Source organism: Sminthopsis crassicaudata, chromosome 1 (assembly GCF_048593235.1).
Source record: "Sminthopsis crassicaudata isolate SCR6 chromosome 1, ASM4859323v1, whole genome shotgun sequence".
Lineage (NCBI taxonomy): Eukaryota > Metazoa > Chordata > Mammalia > Dasyuromorphia > Dasyuridae > Sminthopsis > Sminthopsis crassicaudata.
Window position 1 is genome coordinate 143999799 of NC_133617.1, and position 23707 is coordinate 144023505.

At 35.0% G+C, this 23707-nt stretch overlaps 1 protein-coding gene across 1 annotated transcript in view; it reads right to left on the minus strand.

Moving 5' to 3' along the window:
* The window catches only part of LAPTM4B (lysosomal protein transmembrane 4 beta), a 107714-nt gene that overhangs the window by 38488 nt on the left and 45519 nt on the right, over positions 1-23707 (minus strand). Inside the window, exons 3-6 of the mRNA XM_074268847.1 lie at positions 23454-23527; positions 22388-22510; positions 15872-15970; positions 7748-7843 (exon numbers count right to left, since the gene is read on the minus strand). Coding sequence (XP_074124948.1) covers positions 7748-7843; positions 15872-15970; positions 22388-22510; positions 23454-23527 — 392 coding nt within the window. The remainder of the gene's footprint in view (positions 1-7747; positions 7844-15871; positions 15971-22387; positions 22511-23453; positions 23528-23707) is intronic.

Consider the following 23707-nt stretch of genomic DNA (forward strand, 5'->3'; position numbering starts at 1 on the left):
AATTTTACTTCCCAGCCATCACCATATCATGCTACCTAAACTCCAGCCACCTTCCTTAACTAGAACCTTGGTTTATCCCCCTCTGAGGCATAAGGCTTTGATAGATATATTTTTGCTTTATTTTTTTTTTTTGGGGGGGAAGTCTTTCTGTTATTTCCCAGTTATCACCACATCATGTTGCCATATGTACTGACTTTATGTATTTTCTTCCCCCATTTGAACATAAATTCATTAAGATTGCATGTTGTCTGGTCTGCTTATACCTTAGCTCAATGCCTGGCACTTAATGAGTGTTTAATAAATCTCACTTGCTCCTCTGTTTACCTATTTATGTATCACTCTATCTAACCTACCTATCTTTATGTCTGTCTATCTATCTATATCAGTCTTTGTATATATGTATATTTATGCCTACCAATGCATTAAACATCTATCTGCAGTTACCAAGGTCCCAGGATGATATGAGGGATGCAAACTAATAATTCAGTGTATGACTGGATTTAAAAGGAATTTATGAGAATAGGCATCTGAAATCATGGGGCAAAAAGATGGTTCAAAAGAGAAATAATATTAGCCTGAGGACTTTTGCTGGATGCCTGGGAGATAAGGCTTTAGAACTCTGTGCTGTTACTGACAGAACTTTCCTATCTTTCCAGGGAATGACTGTCTAAGCAAATGTACAAAAATGAATTGTTATGAAAATCAGCAGAGAGCCTTAACAATCTACATAGCTGAAGGTTAGAAGAAGTAGCAAAGAAAAATTAAATAGAGACTCTAAGCATCAGTGGAAGGGTCTGGAAAGGAGGAGAATGCCAGAGAGACCCAAGTATCAGAGTGCCCCAGATTAATGAAAAGTACCTTGCTCAGTGACAACAGTGTATGCTTAGAAAAGATGCTGTCTTTACCTTTATATCCAAATACGTTCCAAAAAGTCATGTCATAACAAAGGATACAAAAGGTAGGAAAAGAAATTTATGTCTTTCATATGTTTCCTGTGCTGGTTTTCTCCTTTATTAGTGGTATAGGAGAGTATAACCTGTGTGTATGGGGAAATTTTTCTTGTACTTTATTTGTTCATGCCATTCACTTAAACTAACAGGTAGTCTGGTTAGTCTAATAAAAGAGATGTCAGTGAGGCTCAATCAGTTATTCAATTAAGCGGATTTTGGCAAGCAGAACCTGGGATAGTCTTGGTTGGGGGAACACTTGTGTGGAAAACCCTAGGTGTTTGAAATTTGTATGAAAGGGGATAATTTCTTTCAATTTGAAGGTTTCATATTTAGCATTTTAATAAACCTTCCCCTTAATACTCATCCAATTCTCTGACAGAAATGAAGCATTGGTTAGAGAAAAAGTAGTTTCAAGTCTTTCAGGTTAATTAGCTCTTTGGGCTTATGATAGGAAGGAGAAGCCATCTTCCCCTAAATGTGAAGCAAGAGTTCCTTATGACCCTTATCCTCTGCTATCCATAGATTGTCAAGGGATCAGTAAAACCTTAGGGATGATTTTGTAGTTCCTGACAACCTATCATAATTCTTTACTACATCTATCTCTCTAGGGAAATTGGGGAAGATACATTCGCCATGTCATAAGAAAAATCTATTTTATCACCTCTTCCTTCTATTCTACAAGAAGCAGTTTTAGAGTCAAAAAGGATGCCTGTACATTTTCACAGATGTGAACCATCAGCTCTGCAACATGTGGGGAGTATGGAATCCATCTCTGCCTTATCCTTAGAAGGTAATAAAGTAAAAAGTGAAAAATGGGATACATTTTGCCACTGTGGTGGGAGCATTCACTCCCAAAATGGTCAGGAAAACAATACTAGGACACTTTCAATATCTCTTTAAGAACTTTGGAACTGATTGTAAGAAATGAGAGACATTGGCAGAAGACCACCCAGAATGATGGGTCCTCATCAGAGAAGGTGCTGTGGTCTGTGTACAAAGCAGAATTGAATTAGCTCAGAAGAAACACAAGGTGTGCAGTTAGAGAATCCACCTCAAATGTTCAGAGGGACTATTTATGTCAAAAGCATAGATCAGTCACAGTTGGACACACTGTAATTTGACTCTAACACAGTGATATCATTTTGGTCAGCAAGCAAACAATAATCCAGCTTTTACTTGAAACCCTCCCATAAATAGAACTTACTACCTCCTGAGACAATACCTTCTACTTTTGGATAGTGCTAGTTGTTAGAGAATATTTCTTTATAAGGAAATTGAATTTGTCTCTTTGTAACTTCCATTTCTCATTTCTATTTATGCCTCCTGGAAAAATCAAGTACATTTCTTTTCCCACATACATTATTACCTTTTTAATACTTATATCTCTCTACAGCTTACTTTTTCCAGGATATGCACCTGACTGATTGGCCCAAATTGATTGGTTTTTAAAATAATATGTATCAAAAAAACCCAAAAAGTTACTCCATAGAATGAAAACTATAAACATGGTATTTCCATATAAAACATAAGCTCCTTGAGGGTAAGGATTTGCTTGTTTTTATTTCTGCATGCCTAGTGCCTTGTACTTAATAGAGACTTAAAAAGTTTTGCTTAATTGATTGAATTAAATTAATAATCAGTTTTGTTAGAGATAGCTCATGCTGACTCATTACTGTGTGAGCATTTACACCTTAGAAATCTGAAAATGTTACAAATTAGGGCCTGATTTATTGACACATCTAATGCTTAAACTTAAGAAAGTGATGGAGAAAATGTTATTAATTCAAACTAAACTTAAAAATGTGACCTACCTATTTTTCCCCCTGGAGAACACATTGTTAAATATTTATTAGCATGCAAGTGATGACACTAACAATGTATCAATAGAACAGACTAGATTATCCCAAAATAGAACCAAAGGAATAAAACAGACTAGTTTGTGAGAAATCCAAGATGACAAAAGGACTAGAGTATTCATTGTTAAAGTATCCATCATTTAATTTTTTAAATTAAGAAAATTGGAGCATTATAATAAAAAATAGAATTAGATTATAGTATTATATATAATAATTATGCCATAATAACTTTCAAATGTTTTAATAATCCAAATATTAAAGGAAATATTTTAAATGGATTGATATAAATCTATAAGTTGTGAAATGAAAGAAAATTCTCAGCTATTTAATGAATAGAAGAAATAGTCAAATAAGGGACTATCTTGATTCAATTATATTTTTAAAAAGAATTTTCCATAACATCAAAAATTGTAATATATGTAGAATGAAAAGATAAGGAATAGAATCTTTAAAGAAAATCTTTTCCACGAACACCTTTAATAAAAGTATGACATCCAAATCCAGTTGTGGATTTGAGTAGAATTGAGGTAAAATTTTCAGAGTTAGAAAGTGTTTTCCCCATTATATAGGGAGTCAAAAATCAAACTACCACCAATAGGCAGGCAAAGCAGCTTATCTGAAGCAAGAAGGTACTCAGAGGGAGAGAGAGGAGGCAGCTTATGCCAGACAAATCAAAACATCATCTTCTCCACCAGGTTCTAATGAAGACAGCCCAGGATCTTGAACTTATCTGACTTGTAGTTGAAATTATCAATGTTTTTACTTCCAGTAGAATATGAGCTCCTTGAAAGGAAGGACTGTCTTGCTTTCTATTTGTATCTTTAGTGTCTTACACATATTTTAGCACTTAAACAAGTTCATTCATTCATCCAAAGGATATGGAAGAAATAAAAATGCTCAGTGGATCACTGAATAAGGAATAATCCCTCTACTTATCAGAGAAGTACAAATTGGAATAACTAAAATTATTTACACACATTAAAACTGGCAAAGATATTATCTTTAATGGATGACCGTTTTGGGGGGACCCATACTTGGATAAGAATCCTTTTTAGGATACCCCCAAAGTGACCAAAATAAAAACTAAAAGAAATCATTTATAAAAGAGTAATTTAGAAATGGTGTTCTCTCAAACACTTCTTACAAAAGAATCATGTTATGTAGTCATTTTTTGACATACTTTCACTTTTCTCTCCACTCCACCTAAGTTTGAGTGAGATAAAATTCTGGGGATCTCTTTTGGGGACGCAAAGGAGAGGACTTTCCACTTTCCATTGCTAGTTTAGCTGGACATGAATTCCACCTTGATTTTTTTGTGGGTGTTGTTGTTGTACCCACCACCACCAATAGCTATCTCCTCCACCAAACCATAGAAAGAGAATCTTGAACTTCACTTGAATGAATAAAAAAACAAAAACAAACAAACAAAAAAAAAACAAACTGTGGCACATTATAGAATGAAAGAAACAGAAGTTGTTGACTTCTTCAATTTTGGGCAATATTAAAATATTTTAATGTTTTAGCAGAGGTATGATATGATTACTTTATTGTGGCATCTTTTACTCTCTGTGCCTCATTAATTTGATAGATATTAAAGATATACATGTAGAACTTGTTGTTGGTAAGTTACTTTCAGTCAAGTCTGATTCTTTGTGACCCCACTTGGGATTTTCTTGGCAGAGATATTGGTTTTCCATTTTCTTCTCCAGCTCATTTTACAGATGAAGAAACTGAGACAAATAGGGTTAAGTGACTTGGCCAAGTTCATACAGATAGTAAGTGTCTAATGCATATTTTGAGCTCAGAAAGATCAATCCTCCAGGCATGGCATTCTTTTCACTGTGCCACTTAACTATTCCTTTAAAGGACAGACAGTAAAATTACATAATCTAGAGGAAGAAAGCTACGAAATAATCTCATACAGAAGTATCAAACTCAAATGGAAATGGAGGCCACTGGTTCATAGTGTATACTGTAGTTTGCATATTGACTTAGGTTTTTTTTTTCTTAATAGCTTTTTAATTTTTCAAAATATATGCAAAGATAGTTTTTAACATTCACCCTTGCAAAAACCTTATGTTCCAAATTTTTCTATCTTTCTCCCCCTTCTCCTCCCTTTCTAGACAGCAAGCAATTCTATATAGGCTAAACATATATAGTTCTTTTAAACATATTTCCACATTTATCATGCTGCATAAGAAAAATCAGATCAAGAAGAGGAAAAAATGAGAAAGAAAAAAACTGCAAACACTAACAACAAAAAGGGTGAAAATATTATGTTGTGATCCACATTCAGTTTCCATAGTCCTCTATCTGGATGTAGATGGCTCTTTCCATCACAAATCTATTGGAATTAGCCTGAATAATTTTATTATTGAAAAGAACCAAGATATTGACTTAGTTTTAAAATACACTGCCATTGACTAATATAGAATATGTTTTGCATGACTATAATGTATGTCTTGCCTTCTCAATAGATGGGGGAAGGGGTGGAGAGAAGGGAACATGGAACTGAAAATAAAAATAAAATTTAAATGAAAAAATATAAGTAAAATATTATGTTTCATTGTATTTTTATTAGTTTTATTGAACATCTTCCCAATTCCATTATAATCTGATTCCTGTACTCAGGAGTATTGCCAGTCCACGTGTGACACTAATAGAAGTCCTTTTATAGTTAGAAAACTAAGGCTCAGAGAAGTAAAATGACTTGTCCAAATTTACAAAGGTAAAAGAGTCAAGAATAGAATTCAAATCCTATGACCCTAGATCTGAAGGAAGTTCATTCTTATCAGTGAAGTATATCCTCCATTACCAAGTATTATAACATTTCTACGCTTTCTCATCCTTTTTCAATTCCTTTCTACTATTCCATACGTCTTCCACCCAAAATAGGAGACCTTCCTCCTCATTTTTCTTTATGGTAAATACTCTAAGATAATATAGGGCAGGGGTTCTCAAACTACGGCCCTTGGGCCAGATGCGGCTGCTGAGGATGTTTATGTGGCCCCTCTGGGTTATGGCAAATGGGCTGAGGGGCGGAGACAGTGTGAGTTTTTGTTTTTACTATAATCTGAGGCCCTCTAACAGTCTGAGGGACAGTGAACTGGCCCCCTATTTAAAAAGTTTGAGGACCACTGATACAGGGTTATAGAATTATAGAATTAGAGCTAAAAGGCATAATGAAGCAGTTGAGGCCAGGAGGTTAAGTGATTCCCCAGTTCACATTAGTCATATGATCTGAGCTCTGCACAATTTCAAATACAAAAGCTGGAGCTGTATTAATTTTGCAGAGAACTTTCTCCTCAAGAAATGACAATTGAGATTCAAAGTTAACACATGGAATTTAAACATCATCTACCTTCTCACCAGGAATTTTTTGAAATAATGATTTAAAAATATATAATCATTAATATCATGCCTTGAGTAGGGGGATGTAGGGCAGTAATGACAAAAATAATCTAACGTATTGATTAAACTGCAAAGTAGAGAAAATATTTCTTCACAAATACCAAAAACACATTACAGTGAGTTAAGTTATTTCCCTATGGTGTTTCATATTTTAAAATACACTGGTAGTAGTGCTTAATAACAGCTGAATGTTTGGGGAAAATAACCTCAATCATAGGCTCATAATGAAAATACAATTTTAATTCTTTAGCTGTGACTGGAAAAATTATTTATTTATAATATCATTTTGTATTTACTACGTTTGTTTCCTAGGAAAATAAAATTCAACAGGGAAATTATTAATTTATATTCAGTGTCATCCACATGAGCTAGGGATTGATTTTTTTTATTTTCATTTCCTATGGTCTTAATGTTACTATAATGGAATCATAATAATCATATTTCTGAATTATACATTTGGTTTGGCCCACATTTAGGCATTATTAAAAGTAATTAACCTAACAAAACTCAAGTACAAAAAATAAGTTAATTTTTAAAAGTCTAAAGAATTTTTGGGGTAAGTGTTTATTGGTAGCTTTCCTAATTAAAAAAAAATTCATATTGGGGCAGCTAGGTGGCGCAGTGGATAGAGCACCATTCCTGAAGTCAGGAGAACCTGAGTTCAAATCTAGTTTCAGACACAACAATTCCTAGCTGTGTGACCCTGGGCAAGTCACTTAACCCCAACTGTCTAAGTAAAAAAAATATATTAATAATAATAATAATTCATATTGTCACTTTCAAACATTCTGTAATCCATTAAAACTGGCCTTTTCGCTGTTCCTTACATTTGAAATTCCTTTTCCCAACTCCATGCCTTTGCACTGGCTGCTTGGACTACATCCCTTCCATTTCCTTCTAGAGTCAACTCAAACATCACTTTTTACGTGAAAACTTTTCCCAACTCCCTACAACTGCTAATGCCTTCCCTTCCCAGCTACCTTACATTTATTCTGTGTATACTTATATATTATGTTATCTCCCCAGATAAAATGAAAATCCTGGAAGGTAAAGGATTATTTTCTTTTTTGTATCCCCAGCACCTAGTACTTGGTAGATAAAGGCACATTAAAATCCTTTCTGATTGATCAATTTATTCTTGAGCATGGTTTACCCATTTCCTTTAGTTCACTTGCTCACTTGAACATTTTTGCTTTTCCCAAATGAGACCAGAACTTTGAATATACTGAGCTTGAAACCATACAATGTGTAGCTGATATAGTTAAATGATAAGAGTCACAAGTCATTTTTCATTCAACTGCATAAACCATTTTTGCCAAATAAAGAGATTGTGGAATCTGTTGAATGAATTGATGCCTGGTGGAACATCACTGACAAAGTAAGCTGAGGCTGGTAAGCAGGGGAGTGAATATTAGAGCTACTGGAAATATACAGAGACTTGCTAATAAAGGAGAAAGAATTACAGGTGTTCCCTGTATCTCAGTTCAAAATGAGAAGATAGATCCTGGATTTAAAGGACATTATACTTACTGTAGTATCATTGGTGGTTATATAAACCAGAATATCAGAGGAGTTTCGGCCAATGATGTATCGATAACAGTTCCAGACACAGCTAATCAGGTAACCCTGGCAAGAAACAGAGTGAGAGACATTTAAAATCCTCCTAGGAAAAAAAAAAAAAAAAACAAAAAAAAAGTGATAAAGATATTACAAGAATCCCATAAGATTCAGTCATTTGGGTCATATTTAAAATAGGCAGAAATGACAAAATAAAGCACTGGTTCATTTTACAGAAATTAATTCCCTAAACTTAAGTAATTTTCAAACTAGAATCCATCATTGTATGGCGGCACCTACTGGTAAAATAAGTAATTGTAACCTATTCAAGATTATTTCACTGTGTATTCTAATGTGAAGAAAATAAGAAATGTGGGCCTGCAAGTATACAACCAGATAGTCCTAAGTTTGCTAAATCTCCCTATCTTCAGACAGGGAGGTTGAGGGATACAGGGAAATAAATCTTGGAGTTATAAAAATTCTAGAAGTGTAGCAAAAGCTCAACAGAAGATGAGATGACTACATAATCATTCTTTTCTTGCCCAATTTTAATCTGCTTCTTTTAGTTTAGAAATACACCATTAGTTGATGCCACGGGGCAAATGAGTAACTGAAAATGGGAATCCCTAACATGTCTAGATTGTTTCATAGCAAGGCACATAAGGCAACTCAAAATCATCAATCTAAAGGATAGCTAGGGTCAGAAACTCAGACAGTCAATGAACCAAGCATTTTAAATGATGGTACTCAGGCCTGACAAGTTTTTTTTGTTTGTTTGTTTGTTTTTTGTTCCATTACTGTCACTGCCCTGGCTTGCTTTTATTAATAATGGAATCATTTCTGGACAAGTATTACTCTAGATCTATCTCTTCTAAATATACTTGTGATTACCTTTATCCTTCGATATTATTCTGAGTTTATACACTTATGCCCTTTATAAATATAACTGTGTGGAAAAAAAACATATTATGGTTTAGAGTATATGGTAGCAGAGAATGATTGGATGTTGGACAATTCATAAGCAGCAAAAGATGAGGGACTTGTGTCAGTGATTGGAGACCCCGGCAGATACTGGACCCAAGAAGTCTAGCAGTTCAATGATCAGGAAGGTCAGGAGCTTGACAGATACCTTGAATCATGAGTTAGAGATCATCACAGTTTAGATAACAGTAAAAGAAATCCCTGAGAAAAGGATTTTCTAGGTTAGACCTGCTTTGATTTCCCTAAAGGAGAGAGTTTCATCAAACCAGAAATCTAGGGTAATTCCTTTACTTGTAAAAGACTACTGGGACATGTTTTTCTCATAGGATTCAATTTACAGAATTTTGTATAAGGACAGTCAACTTTACTGAAACTTTAATTCTACAAAAGTAAGAGATACCTATGTTTAGTAGTACATAATACATTAATATTTATGACACATGCAAAATTTGTTCAAATTTAATTTTCAGAAAACAAGTTATAAATGCCAAGCAACGTACAAATGAACATTCAGTATTTAGTTTTCATAATAGAACAAAACTAATATTTCCAAGGGAAAACATAATCCACTTAAATTCCCAGCATAAAGACATGTTTGAGTTTAGCCAGATGTCATTTAACCAGGAAAAAAATATAGAAATATCACTTCTTGATACCTGGAAGGCATATTCTTTTAACTTAGCCTCAGATCTTATTAGTGGTCTTTTATACAAAATCACAGTCTATTCAAGTGTCAGTAATTATCAAAAATGTGTCCCATATTCTTGTCCAACTTTGGAAGTATTAATATGTATAAATGAACTAAATTGTATCTAAGTATGCCCCTGAAATGCTCTGGAAATTTAATAAAGAAAAATAAACCAAACACAAATAGAAAATCATTATTTGTTTTAATCACCTTAAAGGTAATGTAATGGAGAGTATGTGGTCCGTATAAATGGGTTATAATTCAAATATATAAAAGGAATTATGCAGCTAAATCAGCATAAAAGATGTCCTCAAAGAAATGGATGGTTAAAAAAAAAAAGATGAACTGGTCATAGATAAGGCGAAAGCAAAGAATCACCAATAGACAGCTCATATGCTGTACTGGTATGTTCATGTCAAATGGTTCCCAAAGGCAAGGGGTCAAGGCTCTGTGGCGAAACAAATGGGAAGTCATGAACAAGAGTCTCATAGGATGAATAGGTATGGAGGGGTTGTGATCTATTTCATTGGAGGGATTCTCTATGTTGATGGGATACCACTAATGGCAAAATTACCACTGGGCCTTCCCTACCTGAGTCTAGACTATAACTTCATTGGCTCTGCTAGAAGATGTCTAATTAATGGTTGCTGAATGATTAAAGAACTCTATTGCAAATATTGACTCTTAATAGAGGTTACTGATTTCCATAATGGAACTTGATCTGAATTTCTAAAACCTTTTTTTAATTAAAGCTAGCACTTTTATTACTGGAAAGTGGTCGTCAATGGTCATCATTTCTTACTGACTCCTAATTCTAGGTAAGGTGAAAGATTTAGCAAAATTTAAGTCCTAACTATATAAAAATAGAACTGTTAGCACAATGGGGTTATAAAAAGAGGAACAAAAATATTTCTTGTGATCAGTGAGGAGCATTAACCAAACTCATAAAATAACAGACACATCTTATTATTTCCATCAGGTAATCCAAAAGATAAGTCTTGCTCTCTGTCTTATAATTTATATCAAATATCAATATAGATATTACCCTTGAGAGGACTTGCAATTTATGGCTACTGGCTTGCTGCTCGTAACTGTAAATTTAGACTGAGTAAGCAAATTTTTTAAAGTAGCTTTTTCATTAAAGCTGAAACAGAAGCCCACAAGAAAGCTGTAAACAAGAGTAAGGCAATCAGGGCTTTATTTCAGGCCCTGAAATTTAGAGTGCACTAAAAGCACTTGAATTCTTTCAACAGCATAAAAATACCTGAGTTTAGTAACTAGTTAACAAACTTTGACTAATTAGTTAAAATAAAAAACCTTCTAGATATTTAACTTCTATCTTCCAATCATCACATATCTGCCAACTTGTATATATCTTTTTCTACCTCTGATAGTGGCTTCCCCAGCAATGTATTAAGGACAGTGCTCTATCTATGGAGGTAGACCTTTTGAATTCTCTATTTATTCATCATGGGGTGGTGTCTTAGGCTTGTTTTTATTCAAATAAATCTATTTTCAAAAAGTTAACTTAAAGGCATGTTTTAGGGTGCTTTTCCTATATACCAAAATAGCTAAGTATAAGCTTGGCCCATCTGAACACAAACTGCCTGAATATACCTCCTTAAATCTTGGGAATTTCTGTCCTTTACAATAGTCTTTACATGCCCAAAGAGTAGGAGACACAGGATTGTTCTGAAGGCTCAAAATAAGCCAAGGAGTACTATTCCTCTTCCCTGTCTGACCTGGAAGGCTCCCTGGCAAGCATCCATTCAGGAATGTTGGAAGCCTGATCCTTAATTACAATTCATAAAACTTGTCACTGTCCACTTTTATATATTAGAGTGATAAATAGCACAAAGCTTTTTTGATGCTGGCCAACCTTCATTTCATTAAGTAGCTTCCATAAATCTGCACATGCTTTTGCAAGCACACAAAATTCAATTAAAGTGTTAGAACCAACTTAATTTTAGTGCCTATCTCACTATGTAGAGTCATATATTTTAAGATGTAGACACACTAATGGTATTTTCCCAGACTGACCATTAAGCAAGGAGAGGTAAGAGCTTGTAATGACCCCAACTCCTGAAGAATAAGCTGAGTGGGGGGAAGAACAACATTAACTGAGCTCTACCCCAGGCCTCTTACTGTCCTCCAGACCCAAAGAAACTCTTAAAGGAAATAAAAATTTAATAGGGCTTTAAATAAAAGAATAATTCTTCTTTAAATCATGTATTTCCCAGATTCATGTAAGCCTTGACTTACATGTACTCATGAACAGGCTTCTCAGTCAATAAAAACCCTAAACTATAGCTCAATATGCAATTCTTATGACTTAACTATTTTCAAATATTATTAATGCTTTTTGTGGGAATAGTAGAAAGGAGGTAGGATTTCATGTTAGAAAAAGTGGATTTGAATCTCAGAGCTGCCCCTATGACTAGCTTCATGACCTCGGACAAAGCAACTGATCTCTCTGTGTCTCAGGCTCTTCATCTTTAGAATAAGATGGTTAAACTACTTGGGCAGCTGCAGCACAGCAGAAGAATGCTGGATCTAGAGTTAGGAAGACTCATCTTTCTAAGTTCAAATTCAGCTTCAGACACTAATTAGCTGTGTGATCCTGCACAAGTCCCTTAAGTGTTTCCATTAGTTTCTTTATGTGTAACATGATCTGGAGTAGGAAACAACAAACCATTCCACCATCTTTGCCAAGAAAATCAACACCAAATGACAATGAAGAATCAGACATAACTGAAAAATGACTGAATAACAAAATATATGGCATCCAAGGTCATGTCCAGCTCTATAGCTAGAATACTAAGCACTGGAGTATATGTATGTACAAAAAATACATTTAAAACCCTTGGATACAAATTCCACAAAGCTGTCCCTAATTACCTTCTTCCTACATTTCATTCTCCTTTTCTGAATCATTCTGTCTTCCTTTATGATCCTTTTATGTCTAATGTCTTTTATGTCTAATTTGTATTTATTTTCATACTTGTCTCACTTCTGTATTAGAATATAAATTCCAAGTCATTGTGTCATTATTCATCTTTGCACCCTCAGCATTTAGTACAGTTTTGCACATAGTAGGTGATTTGTAGATGTTTGATGAATCAAATTTTATGTTATTGCATTTAGTAAACACAAAACAGAAAACTGAAATCCAACGGATGAGAAAGAAATAAAGATCATTCTTGAGGGAGCTTTTATGTGTGTATACAAACACAGTTGAATTGTAAGGAGGTATTTTTTGATGGGGTAGAGGAGAGATGAGTCTGAGTCTCATTAGTGGACATCACCAAACTAGCTAGAGCTGTAAATTTTGTGGGGAGTAGTAGTACCTCGTGAGAAGAATAGGAGCCATTCTTCAGTTTCTTCAACTAGGATGCAGAGAACCAGGAAGACTTCCTTTTTACTCTTGGTTTTTTGTTGTTGTTTTGTTGTTGTTTTGTTTTGTTTTGTTTTGTTTGAGGCTGGGGTTAAGTGGCTTGCCCAGGGTCACACAGCTAGGAAGTGTTAAGTGTCTAAGACCAGATTTGAATTCGGGTCCTCCTAAATTCAAGGCTAGTGCTCTATCTACTGTGCCACCTAGCTGCCCCCTCCCTTTTTACTCTTAACATTAGAGTTAACCATCAGGATTATTTTGACAAGTGGTGGGTTCTCCCTCCCTAGAGATCTTAGTGAGTTGTTGAATAACCATTTGTGAATATTATACTAGGGTCTCCTTTCAAGTATGAGCTAATTCTGAGGTCGTCAGTTTATGAGTACCTTGAGTAGCCAAGAAAGGATGCTAGTTAGAAGACCAAGAACAGACCAATAGTCCTTGTGGAAATAGTGCAGATGATACGACAGATGAGATTTTGCCCATGTTTCTTTCCATCTACCTGCTAATATTCAAGCTTAGTAAGAATTATAGCTATCATTTGCATACTGCTTTAGTATTTGCAAAGCATTTTATATATATTCTCCTATTTACTACTTAACAATCCTGGAAAGTAGATGTTAATTTTCCCTTTTTACAGATGAGGAAACTGAAGTTGAGAGAAGTTAGGGAATTTTCCCAAGATCACTCAGCTGACAAATGTTGACTGTCAGAGTAGCTTATGACCTCATCACCCTGCTCCAATGCCATCTAATCAGAAAGGACCTTTCCTGCTCAGATGTCATATCATATCACATTTTGTTGAAACTGTTATCATATTTATAAGGTATTATTTAGGATTCTAGATATTTGAGCATATGCCTCTGCCCCATGATTAAGTATTAAGCTTTTGTTGGCATAGAACATGTCTTATTTATCATTGTATCTCTCTCATACAATAGATTACATATGATAGCTATTTAATAAATTTAATTGAATTTTGCATGAAAAGGGAGCAATAAAATTTCTCCATGAAACAAGTTGAAAATAGACAATTCAAAAAACAACCTTTATCTTTTTTGTCTGTACTCTTTTTCTTCCTTCCTATCTCAGGGAAAAGGTGTTGTTATGCTTTTCCAAGACCAACACCTTCCCAAACTCTATCCCCAAATTCCTTAATTCAATCTTATTCAATTGAATAAGCATTACCTGCTTCCTTTGTGCCAGGTGCTAGAGATACCAAGTCCAATATGAAACAGCCTCTTCCCTTTGTAGTACCATGATACAGAGGCGAGTAGAGACCAATTTATTTAAAGTGGAATTTATTAACCAGTGGACAAATGAGGCTCAGTTTACCCAAAATCAAATGGCCTTGAACAAAGAAAATGGCTTACATAGAGAGTCCTAACTAATTGCTAGACAAGCAGAATACAGAAGCTAAACAAGCAGTTAGCCTAACATCTTGCAGCTGCTGTTATCTTGAGGGAAACACTTCAAAGCCCTAAGTAGGGAGACAAGGGAAGAACCATAGCTCGATGTCTTGTCAAGGACAGGAGATTGGGGGAGGGGGCGGTGCGCTACAACTCAAGTCCTAAGGGAGGTCAGGACAATCTTGGAAGGATGGAGTCAGGGAGGCAGGCACCTGGACAATATTTTTCTTTGCTATCCTTTCATTGTGTCAGAATGGAATGTGAAGGGGGGATGGGGGTAGTCAGAGCTTCAAGGTTTAGGGCCTTCTTCTAAATTCAGTTTTCTCAAATAGGCTATAACCTATCATCCAGGGCTTGACACTTTGAAGAGTTTACATTATAGTAGGAAGAAAATGGAATATAAAAGTTGAAGAGAAATTTATACAAAATAGAGTAAATACAAAATAATGTCAAGGCTTCCTATCTCTAGCAATATTCTCTTTACTAAAAGGCTCTAAATTTCAGAGCTCAGCTCAAATTCTCACTTTTTCTTTAAAAACAACAACAAAAAACTCACCTAGGATAAAAGTGTAGGAACTACTTAATAACCTACCCCATTCTAACTGGCATTAGAGCTTTGAACGACTCCATTTCTCTAAGCTAATTCACCATTTCCTAAGTAACACCCTCCCCCCAGATTTTCAGCTGTATTCCATCTCATCCCCTGTAACAAATATTATAAATAAAGAAGAGAAGAAAAATCTGCAAAAATAAGCAAGACATCAAAAAAGGCTTTTCATATATATTATAAAATTTGATCCTGATAACAAATCTGTGAGATAGATGGATGCTATTATCATTCCCAAATTACAGATAAGGAAATTTTTGCCTGGGAAATTAGTGATTTTGCCTGAGCCACATAGCTAGCACATAGCCTGAGGAGAATTTGAACTCAGGTCTTCCATATACCAGGGCTCTACAATGCCACCAAAATGCCAGGCAGATAGGTATCACTGTGGATAGAGTCCTGAGTCAAGAAGAGTTAAATTCAAATACAGCCTTAGATGCTTTCTAACTGTATAACCCTGGCTACATCATTTTACCTCTCTTTGCCTCAGTGTAAAATGGAGATAATAATGGTACTTAAATGTCCCAAGGTTCTTGTGAGGATCAGATGAGATAATACATGCGAATTGCTTGAAAACATTAAAAATAATAACTAACATTTATCTAGCACTTTCACATATGCAAACAGCTTTACAAATATCTCATTTTGCCTTCACCACAACCCTGAGATGTAGATGCTATCATTACCTCCATTTTTTAAAAAAAGGAAACTAAGATGACTTGCCGAGAGTCATATAGCTAGCTAGGAAGTATCAAGGCTAGAGTTAAATTTAAGCTTTCTTGATTCCAAGTCCAGCACTCTAAATAAACAATTATAATCATTTATCTGTTATTATTATTTGTAAGGGAGTAAGGTCACAAGGATTTTCTTCTTGGATTTTCTGTTAGTGAAAAATAAGAGTTTTCAGTAAATTATTACTCAGTGTGTTCTTGAAAACAGACACCAATTGCTCTGGAAGGAAAGTGTAATGATTATTAATGAGAAAACCCTTATCTAGAGCATATAGGAAAGTATGTGTTCTTACCTTAAAAGCCAAGACAATGCTGATAAAGACAAGAATAATAAGGACTAGACAGGTAGGATTCACTGACATGATATCTTCCTTGTATGGAAAATGAGGAGGCTGGGGATAGAAAAAAAAAAAAAAAAACTCATTAGTGAATCTCATTAATCATTCAAGATCCCATTCTCTGGGCAGTGTTTCAGGCATTCCTATCAGAAGGCAATTAATTAAAGCTGATAGCTATTATTTAGGACCAAGATTCAATTTCTGGCCCATCTGGACCAAATAAAAATAACACTGGGAGAACAAGGAGAAGCTAGTTTCCTTATTTTTGCCTGGAAGGAAAAAGGAAATAAAGATACATGAATGGCATCTTAAAAATTGTTTTTCCATTAGCCATAGCCACAGAAAACAGGTGTCTTTTTCTTCTAGTTGTTTACTGACTGACCCTAGGTCCCACTGTCATTTTGGAAACAGTGTCCCTTATGTAGAGACCCTATATCTTTAGTGCATCTGAAAATAATAGAAGAGAAAGAATGAAATACAAATTGTGCTCTCTCATTTTTGTCTCTTGGAATCCCTATTTTTCTTTAAAGCTCAGTTGCCACTTCCTGCAGGAAGAGCTTTGTGTCATGGTTCTCCTGAGCTAATAAGGTCTCCATTCTTCCAATTTACCTTATAATATATATTTTATATACACTCTGATATGGGTATGTTGTTTCCACCAAATAGGAAGCAAATTCCTTGAGGGCAGAGACTTTCATTTTTGTCTTTACAGCCACAGCTCCTGGAGCATCATAAGTGCTTAATAAATGCTTGCTGATTAATTGAAAGTGAAAATGGAGAATGGTAGTCTAATCTGTACCAATGACTGAATCATCTCCTACTATATATATGTTTATAATGCCACCTTCCAAGAATACTGGAAATGTCTCATTCTGACTCTTTGAAGTCCCTCTAGAGGGTTTCAATCGTCCAAGGGGTTAGTAGGAAAGATGGGTCTTTTTTTAAAATAAGCTCTTTTTAAAAAATTTCACTTTATAGCATTTTTTCTAATTACATATAAAGATAGTCTTAACATTTACTTTTATAATATTTGGATTTATATTTTCCCTCTTTTTCTTCCTCCCCAAGACAGCAAGCAATCTCATATAGGTTATATGTGTACAACCATATAAACTTATTTCATATTAGTCATGTTGTAAAAGAAGAATCAGAACAAAAGGGAAAAAAACAAGAATGAAAAACACCAAAAAGTGAAAATAGTATGCTTCAATTCACATTCAGACTCTATAGTGTTGTGATAGGGGAGCCACCTGCCAATGGCTGTTGGAGGTCTTACTCAGACCTGTAGAATGGATTTCTGAGAAGAGGATGATGATACAAGGAGACTGAGAGACAGTTGCATTCTCTGACCTCTCTCCTCTTCCCTCTGCCTCCAATTTATTTCATTCCCAATCCACAAGGAACATGTGTGAAGGCTGCTTTGTAACTCCTTCAAGTGTTATGATTCACAGCTGTGGAGGCTCTCAGAGAATTGACCTGCCCCTTCTCTTAGGCATAGTCTTTAACACTATAGTTTTTTCTCTGAACATTGATAGCATTTACAATCATGAGTCTTTTGGAAACTGCCTTAGATCATTGTATTGCTAGAAGAGCTAAGTCTATCAAAATTGATCACTGAATAATATTGTTACTATGTACAATGTTCTACCGGTTCTGCGCACTTTACTCAGCAGATGATGGTTTGGTGGGGTTTTTTTTTTTTTATTTTATTTTTAGACAATTGTAGTTAAGTGACTTGCCCAAGGTCGTATAGCTTTTAAGTATCTAGGGTTGAATTTGAATTCAGAGTGTCCTGACTTCAGGGCCGCCAATGCTCTTATCTATTGTACCTATTGCTTTTCATAATATTCAGCTGTGAAACAGAAATTTACCATCAAACAGCTGTTCAGTACTGATCTGAGCTCTCTATGCAATTATTATAGGTCAATGTCATTAACATATGATAAAAATGCAAAAAAAAAAATACTGTATGAATGTATCCTGAATGATTTATGGCCTCCAAACTCCTCTTGATTTCCAATAATATTTACTTGAAACTTATCAAAATACTGGTTTTTCTGGATATTACATATGTTCTAATGGAAAGAATGTGCAATATAGAATCAGAGGCTTATCCAGGTTTATCATTTAGTACCTGACTTAGAAGGAGTCATTTAACTTAACTGAAGTGCAGTTTTTCCTCTTATAAAATGAGTGATTTGTTCTAATTAACTTCCAGGTCTCCATCAAATTCTAAAACAATGATTGTTTTAATATGTTAATGTTAAAATGTGGTCTCTATTTTCTAAGACAAATAATAATATATGACAGTCAGTATAGTGCAATGAAAAGAGTGTTGGCTTTAAACAAATTTGGAAAATGAAGGGAATGGGCTAATGACCTCTAAGATTCCTTATACCTCTAATTCATGACTTTTCCTATCTCATCAGCATTTTAATAAGAGATTGAGATTCTACAGACAAAGAAACCGAGGTCCAGGAGGGTTGAGGGACTTGGCCAAAGTCACATAGATAGCAAGTAGCATAACCCTTTCAGTTAACCCAGAGAACAAAAAGTTCTCAGCACTTGAACGACTAGTCACTATATACTCAGAAGAAAATCCAAAGTTAGGAATGCAAAAAATTCTTTTTTGCAAACTGATATTATATTTGCTCTCAGTTACATTATCTCTCACTTTGGCAACAAGTTCCTCCTCAAACCTTGAAGTTTTAATATTAGTTATCTTCTCTCACATCCTATGACAAATAGGACAAACAAATAGACAAAGTCACAGAATTTGAGATTTGAAAAGGACCAACTGAAACATAAAAGGAATTTCTAATATACCATAATACCTGACGAGGTCATTCAGCTTCTCCTTAAAAAGAAAGCTTTCTCAAAGCAGCTCATTCCATTTTTAAACAGCTCTACTTGTTAGGAATCTTTTCCTGACATCAGCCAGGTCTATCCTTATCTAGATTGTCTTTCAAAGAGAACAGGCTGAACTTACTACACTTGCTAATATTGAAAATCAAAGAACTAAAGTAATTATTGCACGGAGTTGGGTAATATTAGGACTAAACCCAGGCTGTCATGGACACATAAGGGCATCACTCTAAAAGTTTTACTTTTCCCTTTTGCTGATCTCACCTCTTCTGGAACTTGTGCCCTCTAAGAAGCTTAAAAGAACAAATGAAAAGAGTCTCACTTTTATTACTGTTCAGTTCTTTCAGTTATACTCAATCTCATCTGAGATTATTTTGACAAAGATGCTAAAGTGGTTTGCCATTTCCTTCTATGCATTTTACAGATGAGGAAACTGAGACAAATAGAATTAAATGACTTGCCCAGGATTACACAGGTAGTGAGTTTCTGGGGCCAGATTTTGATGCACGAAAACATAGAGGAAAAAGGAAATGGGGTTCAAGTCTGAGACGCAACAAAATCTTAGGGAATATCTACAGTAAGTGACCATTACATGGATGACAATCCCAAAAAAAGGAACCTGAACAGATAGTTAAACAGACAGAGAGTAAGTAGAATCCAAGGTGCAAAGTGCTGGAAAAACCAAGAATACATAGGAAGAGACAATGGTCAGCAATGTCAGATATTTCAGAGAAGTTAAGAAGGATGAAGATAGTGAAAAGACCTTTAGAAATGGTGTCTTCTAAAGGTCTTTTCACTATCTTCAGCCTTCTTGACTTCACAAAGGCTAAGTGAATATAACATACTCAGAACCCCCCAAAAAGATACAGTTTTCGATTAAGTCTTTGCTGTTCCTGTCACTTGTCCTAGACAACACTTCCTTACCCGAGTGTATAATTCTATGATTAACATAAAATTGTGGTTGCACACGCATACTAAAGGTCTATACAGTATTCTGAGTTTTAAATGTTGACTACATACACTAACTGGGAAATGTGACTTCTAGAGTATTATATTCAGTTTTACATCATATTTGAGGAGTGTGAAAGCAAAAAGAGAAGGATCCTATATCTTTCCTCCCCAGGAATGGGTCTACCTTCATTTCAGTAAGAAATGAATAATCATGTCCAATCCACATTTTATTTGCATTTCTGCTCTTTTCTCATTCTTTTGCTATGATAACCATGTTGCAAAACAAAGCTGCCTTGCCCTGCTCCCCCAAAAGCCAGCAACAAATATACAATGCTCTGTCCTCTGCCAAGGTCAGGTACAAACTTGGACAATCTATTATCCCATCCTCCAGTTTTCTGCTTCCTAAAATCTCTTTTTCTGGCTGTCTCTTTCTTTCTTTTTCACCTCCCAAATCTATATCTCTATATCTTCATGACATCACCAGAAAGTATAATTAATATAAAGAAGGCTGGCTTTTCAGCCAATACATTTCTATATAGTTCATGAAACTTTCTCTTAAAGCAAAGAGGTGTTGTGTTTTGTTTTGAAGAAAGGACCCATTCTGATGGAATCACAGCTCTCTTAAGTAGTGAAGAAGAACAATGAAAATAAGAATGAACTTTTATTGCAAAAGTCCCCAGAAGGGGAAGCAAGAGATTTAAGTCCTAGTTCTGAGTCATCCATTAATTAGCAGTGTATCTTGAGCAAATTATTTCATGGAATACATAAAATCTTTGAATGAACATTGGAAGGATCTTCAAGATCGCCTTGCCCAATAACTAAGGAAACTGAGACTCAGAGAAGTTAAGTTATTTGGTCATAGTGGTAGTAGGTACCAGATTTGAACTCATATCCTTTGACTTCAAATCCATTGCTATTTTTAATCTATATGTTACATTAAATGATAGTTCAAAATTTCTTTCCAGCTTTAAAATTCTACAAGGGTGTGAGAAGGCCTTCTGATACTTTAAATTTTCTGATTCCTTATCAGGCATATGGAAAAGAAGAAAAGACATTGCTCCAAGCATTTTGGAAAAAAAGAGGATTTTAAACTAGATCCAGGTCTCCACAAATATTCTTTGAAAAAAAAATGCTTTGCAGAGAAAAAATTAGAATCAATATAAAACCATTGTTTGTCCTTTCTTACTATATAGCAATGTCATGAACTGTAAAAGGGTAATGAAAGGCTGTCACATTTAATTTGTCTCCCAAAACAATTGAAAAGCACTCTTGCTGTACATGTCATAGTAGGACATTTTATTTGCAATATTGAAAAGTTGTCAGAAATCAGTATCTGAAAATATTAAATAAGGGATATTGATTCTAGGATTTGAAGTAGAGTTAGGGAGATTACTTTTTGTAACCTAATTCAGCTGGAATGGTATTTTGCTAACAATATAAATAACATTTAATAAAAGAAATCAACAGGCATTTATTTAGTATCTGCTATGTGCCAGGCATTGTGCTTAATGTTAGGGATAATAAAAATAAAAATTAAATGGCTTCTTGTGCAAGGATTCTATATTCCACTGGGGGAAACAACACACACACACACACACACACTTACACACTCATATGTGGTGTATGTGTCTGTATATAGATACAAATGTGATACAAAGTAAAACAAAAAGGTGATTTTAATTGGTGAGGGTACCAAATTAGAATAATCATGAATCCTCCTTCATGGAGGAAGTGACATTTGGCACTATAAAAGTAGAGAACACCTATCCAAAAGAAACAGAAAATATTGACACTAATGAGACTTTCCCACCAAAGTTTAACAAGGTTGCTACATCATAGAATGGAGATGGTCCTTAAATCATTTTCAGATCTCTAAAGCCACTTTCAGCTCTAAATCTCTGTCATATGATCTGTATTCATAATTCTTATGTAATTTGTAATTCTGTAACAACCATGATCCATACTCCCTACACATCAACATCCCCTTATCATTGTCCCCTCTGCCATCTTTGCTGCTCTCTTTGCTATTGAAATACCCTCTCATTTAAACTCCTCCTCTTCTACCCTCATGGAATCACAACAGCAAGTCTGAATACTGGCTTTACTACTTAGTATATCCATGAGACTATAGATATAAATCACTCAACTTTTCTGATTTTTTTCTGAGTCTTTCTCATCTCTTTCAAATGAGGGGGGATTAGACTATATGACCATAAGGTCGCTACCAGTTCTAACCTTATGACTTGTTCCTTCCATTCCTGATAAATACATCAAGGTAAATGGAGAACTCTCCTCAGTTTCTACCTGACAAAGCAACGATATAATTTCACATAGTAAAACAGGTGGTGATCAGCTTTCAGAATGATTGCTGAGTAGTAACATCACAGGCTTATTAGACTCTGGCTCTGGGGAGCTCGTGTTTTCCCAGGATGGAGTCCAAGAAACTAAAAGTTCATATTCAGCTAATTAGCCTTCAAAACTTCCAGGTAATTCAGAGTCAGCTAAGTGCAAAGATAAAATCTATTTAAGCTACTTCCCCTGTAGCTTGGATATCTTACTAAGTCTCACAAAGCTTCAAACTATTTGAAAATATCCCTTTAGTCGCCATTTTACCCGGATGAGAACATGCTTAGCATGGTTCTGATGAAGACTTACCAGCTGTCGTATATATTCCTGGATTGAACTAGGATAAACAAGCACACTGATCGCCACCAGCGTGCTGATGGCAAAATCAAAAATTTGATAGCAGAAGAATGGGATGATCCAGGCAGCATGTTGCTACATACAAAAGAAAAGAAACAAAGTATTAGAACTGGCTCACCACTACCACAAAAAAATATTTCTAGGCTGTTTTTATAGTATCCTTTGAGAAAGTCTTTAATGTTTACTGGTAGAAAAACTAGCACTGGGCAACTTTCTACCCTTAGAGAGATTTCTAGCACAAACTAACACTAGAAATATTTCAGTTCTCTAAAACAAGATTATTCTAATTTAATGAGGGAGCTAATATAACAGAGGATTGAGTGCTAGATTTGGAATTGGGAACACCCAAGTTAAAATTCTGCTTTATTTAGTAGCTGTGTGACCCTGGATAAATCATCTAATCCCTCTGACCTCAGTTTACTCATCTGTAAAGTGAGTGGTTGGGCTCAATGACTTTTAAAGTTTCTTCCATTTTTAATCAATGACTCTGTGACTTCTCTTCTGTATTCTAGATATATTTTAAACCTTCAACAATTCTTATGAAAACAAAAGAAAAATTACCTAGGGTTTTTCTACACAGTTGGGAAAATACCTTGGAGACAGGCCATGTAGATTAGGTCAGGTGTCAAAGTTGGGTTGTTGGCAAAAAGCAGCCCACAAAACTGCCAAAACTGGATTTAAATGTATTTTCAAATGTTTAACAAAATAAATAGAAAAATACAATACAATTTAGATACTGTTAATTTGTGGTTTTCAAAGGCAATATATGGCCTGGAGGGTCATATTTATTGAGTTTGATGCCACTGGTCTAAGAAAAAGAAACCCAGTTGGCCTTAAAACCACATCTGTAGTTTGACAAATATTGCCGTGGGACATCAGGCAAATAGTTTAATGTCTCAGCACCACCTCAGGAAATTCTAAGATTGTTAATTACAAAATTATTGCTGATCAGCACTGGTCAATGGGATTTACTCATTGTGAGGCTCCAGTAAGGGAGCCAATCCCTCCAGTTGTTTACCTTGTATGCACCATAGGTTGCCATTGCACAGATCAAGATCATGAGAAAGGAAATTGCAGTTGCAATACACATGTCTGCCAAAAGAAGAACGCAAACAGTCAGTTCAATTCAATAAACATTCAACACCCAACACTGTCAGAGGGGTCAGAGTCCAACCCACTGTTTGAATATATTGTCAACGTCCTCCCACAGGTATTTTGTTTATGATGATTAAAAGACTGTGGACTACAAAAGACATTCAATCTCTCTGCAAT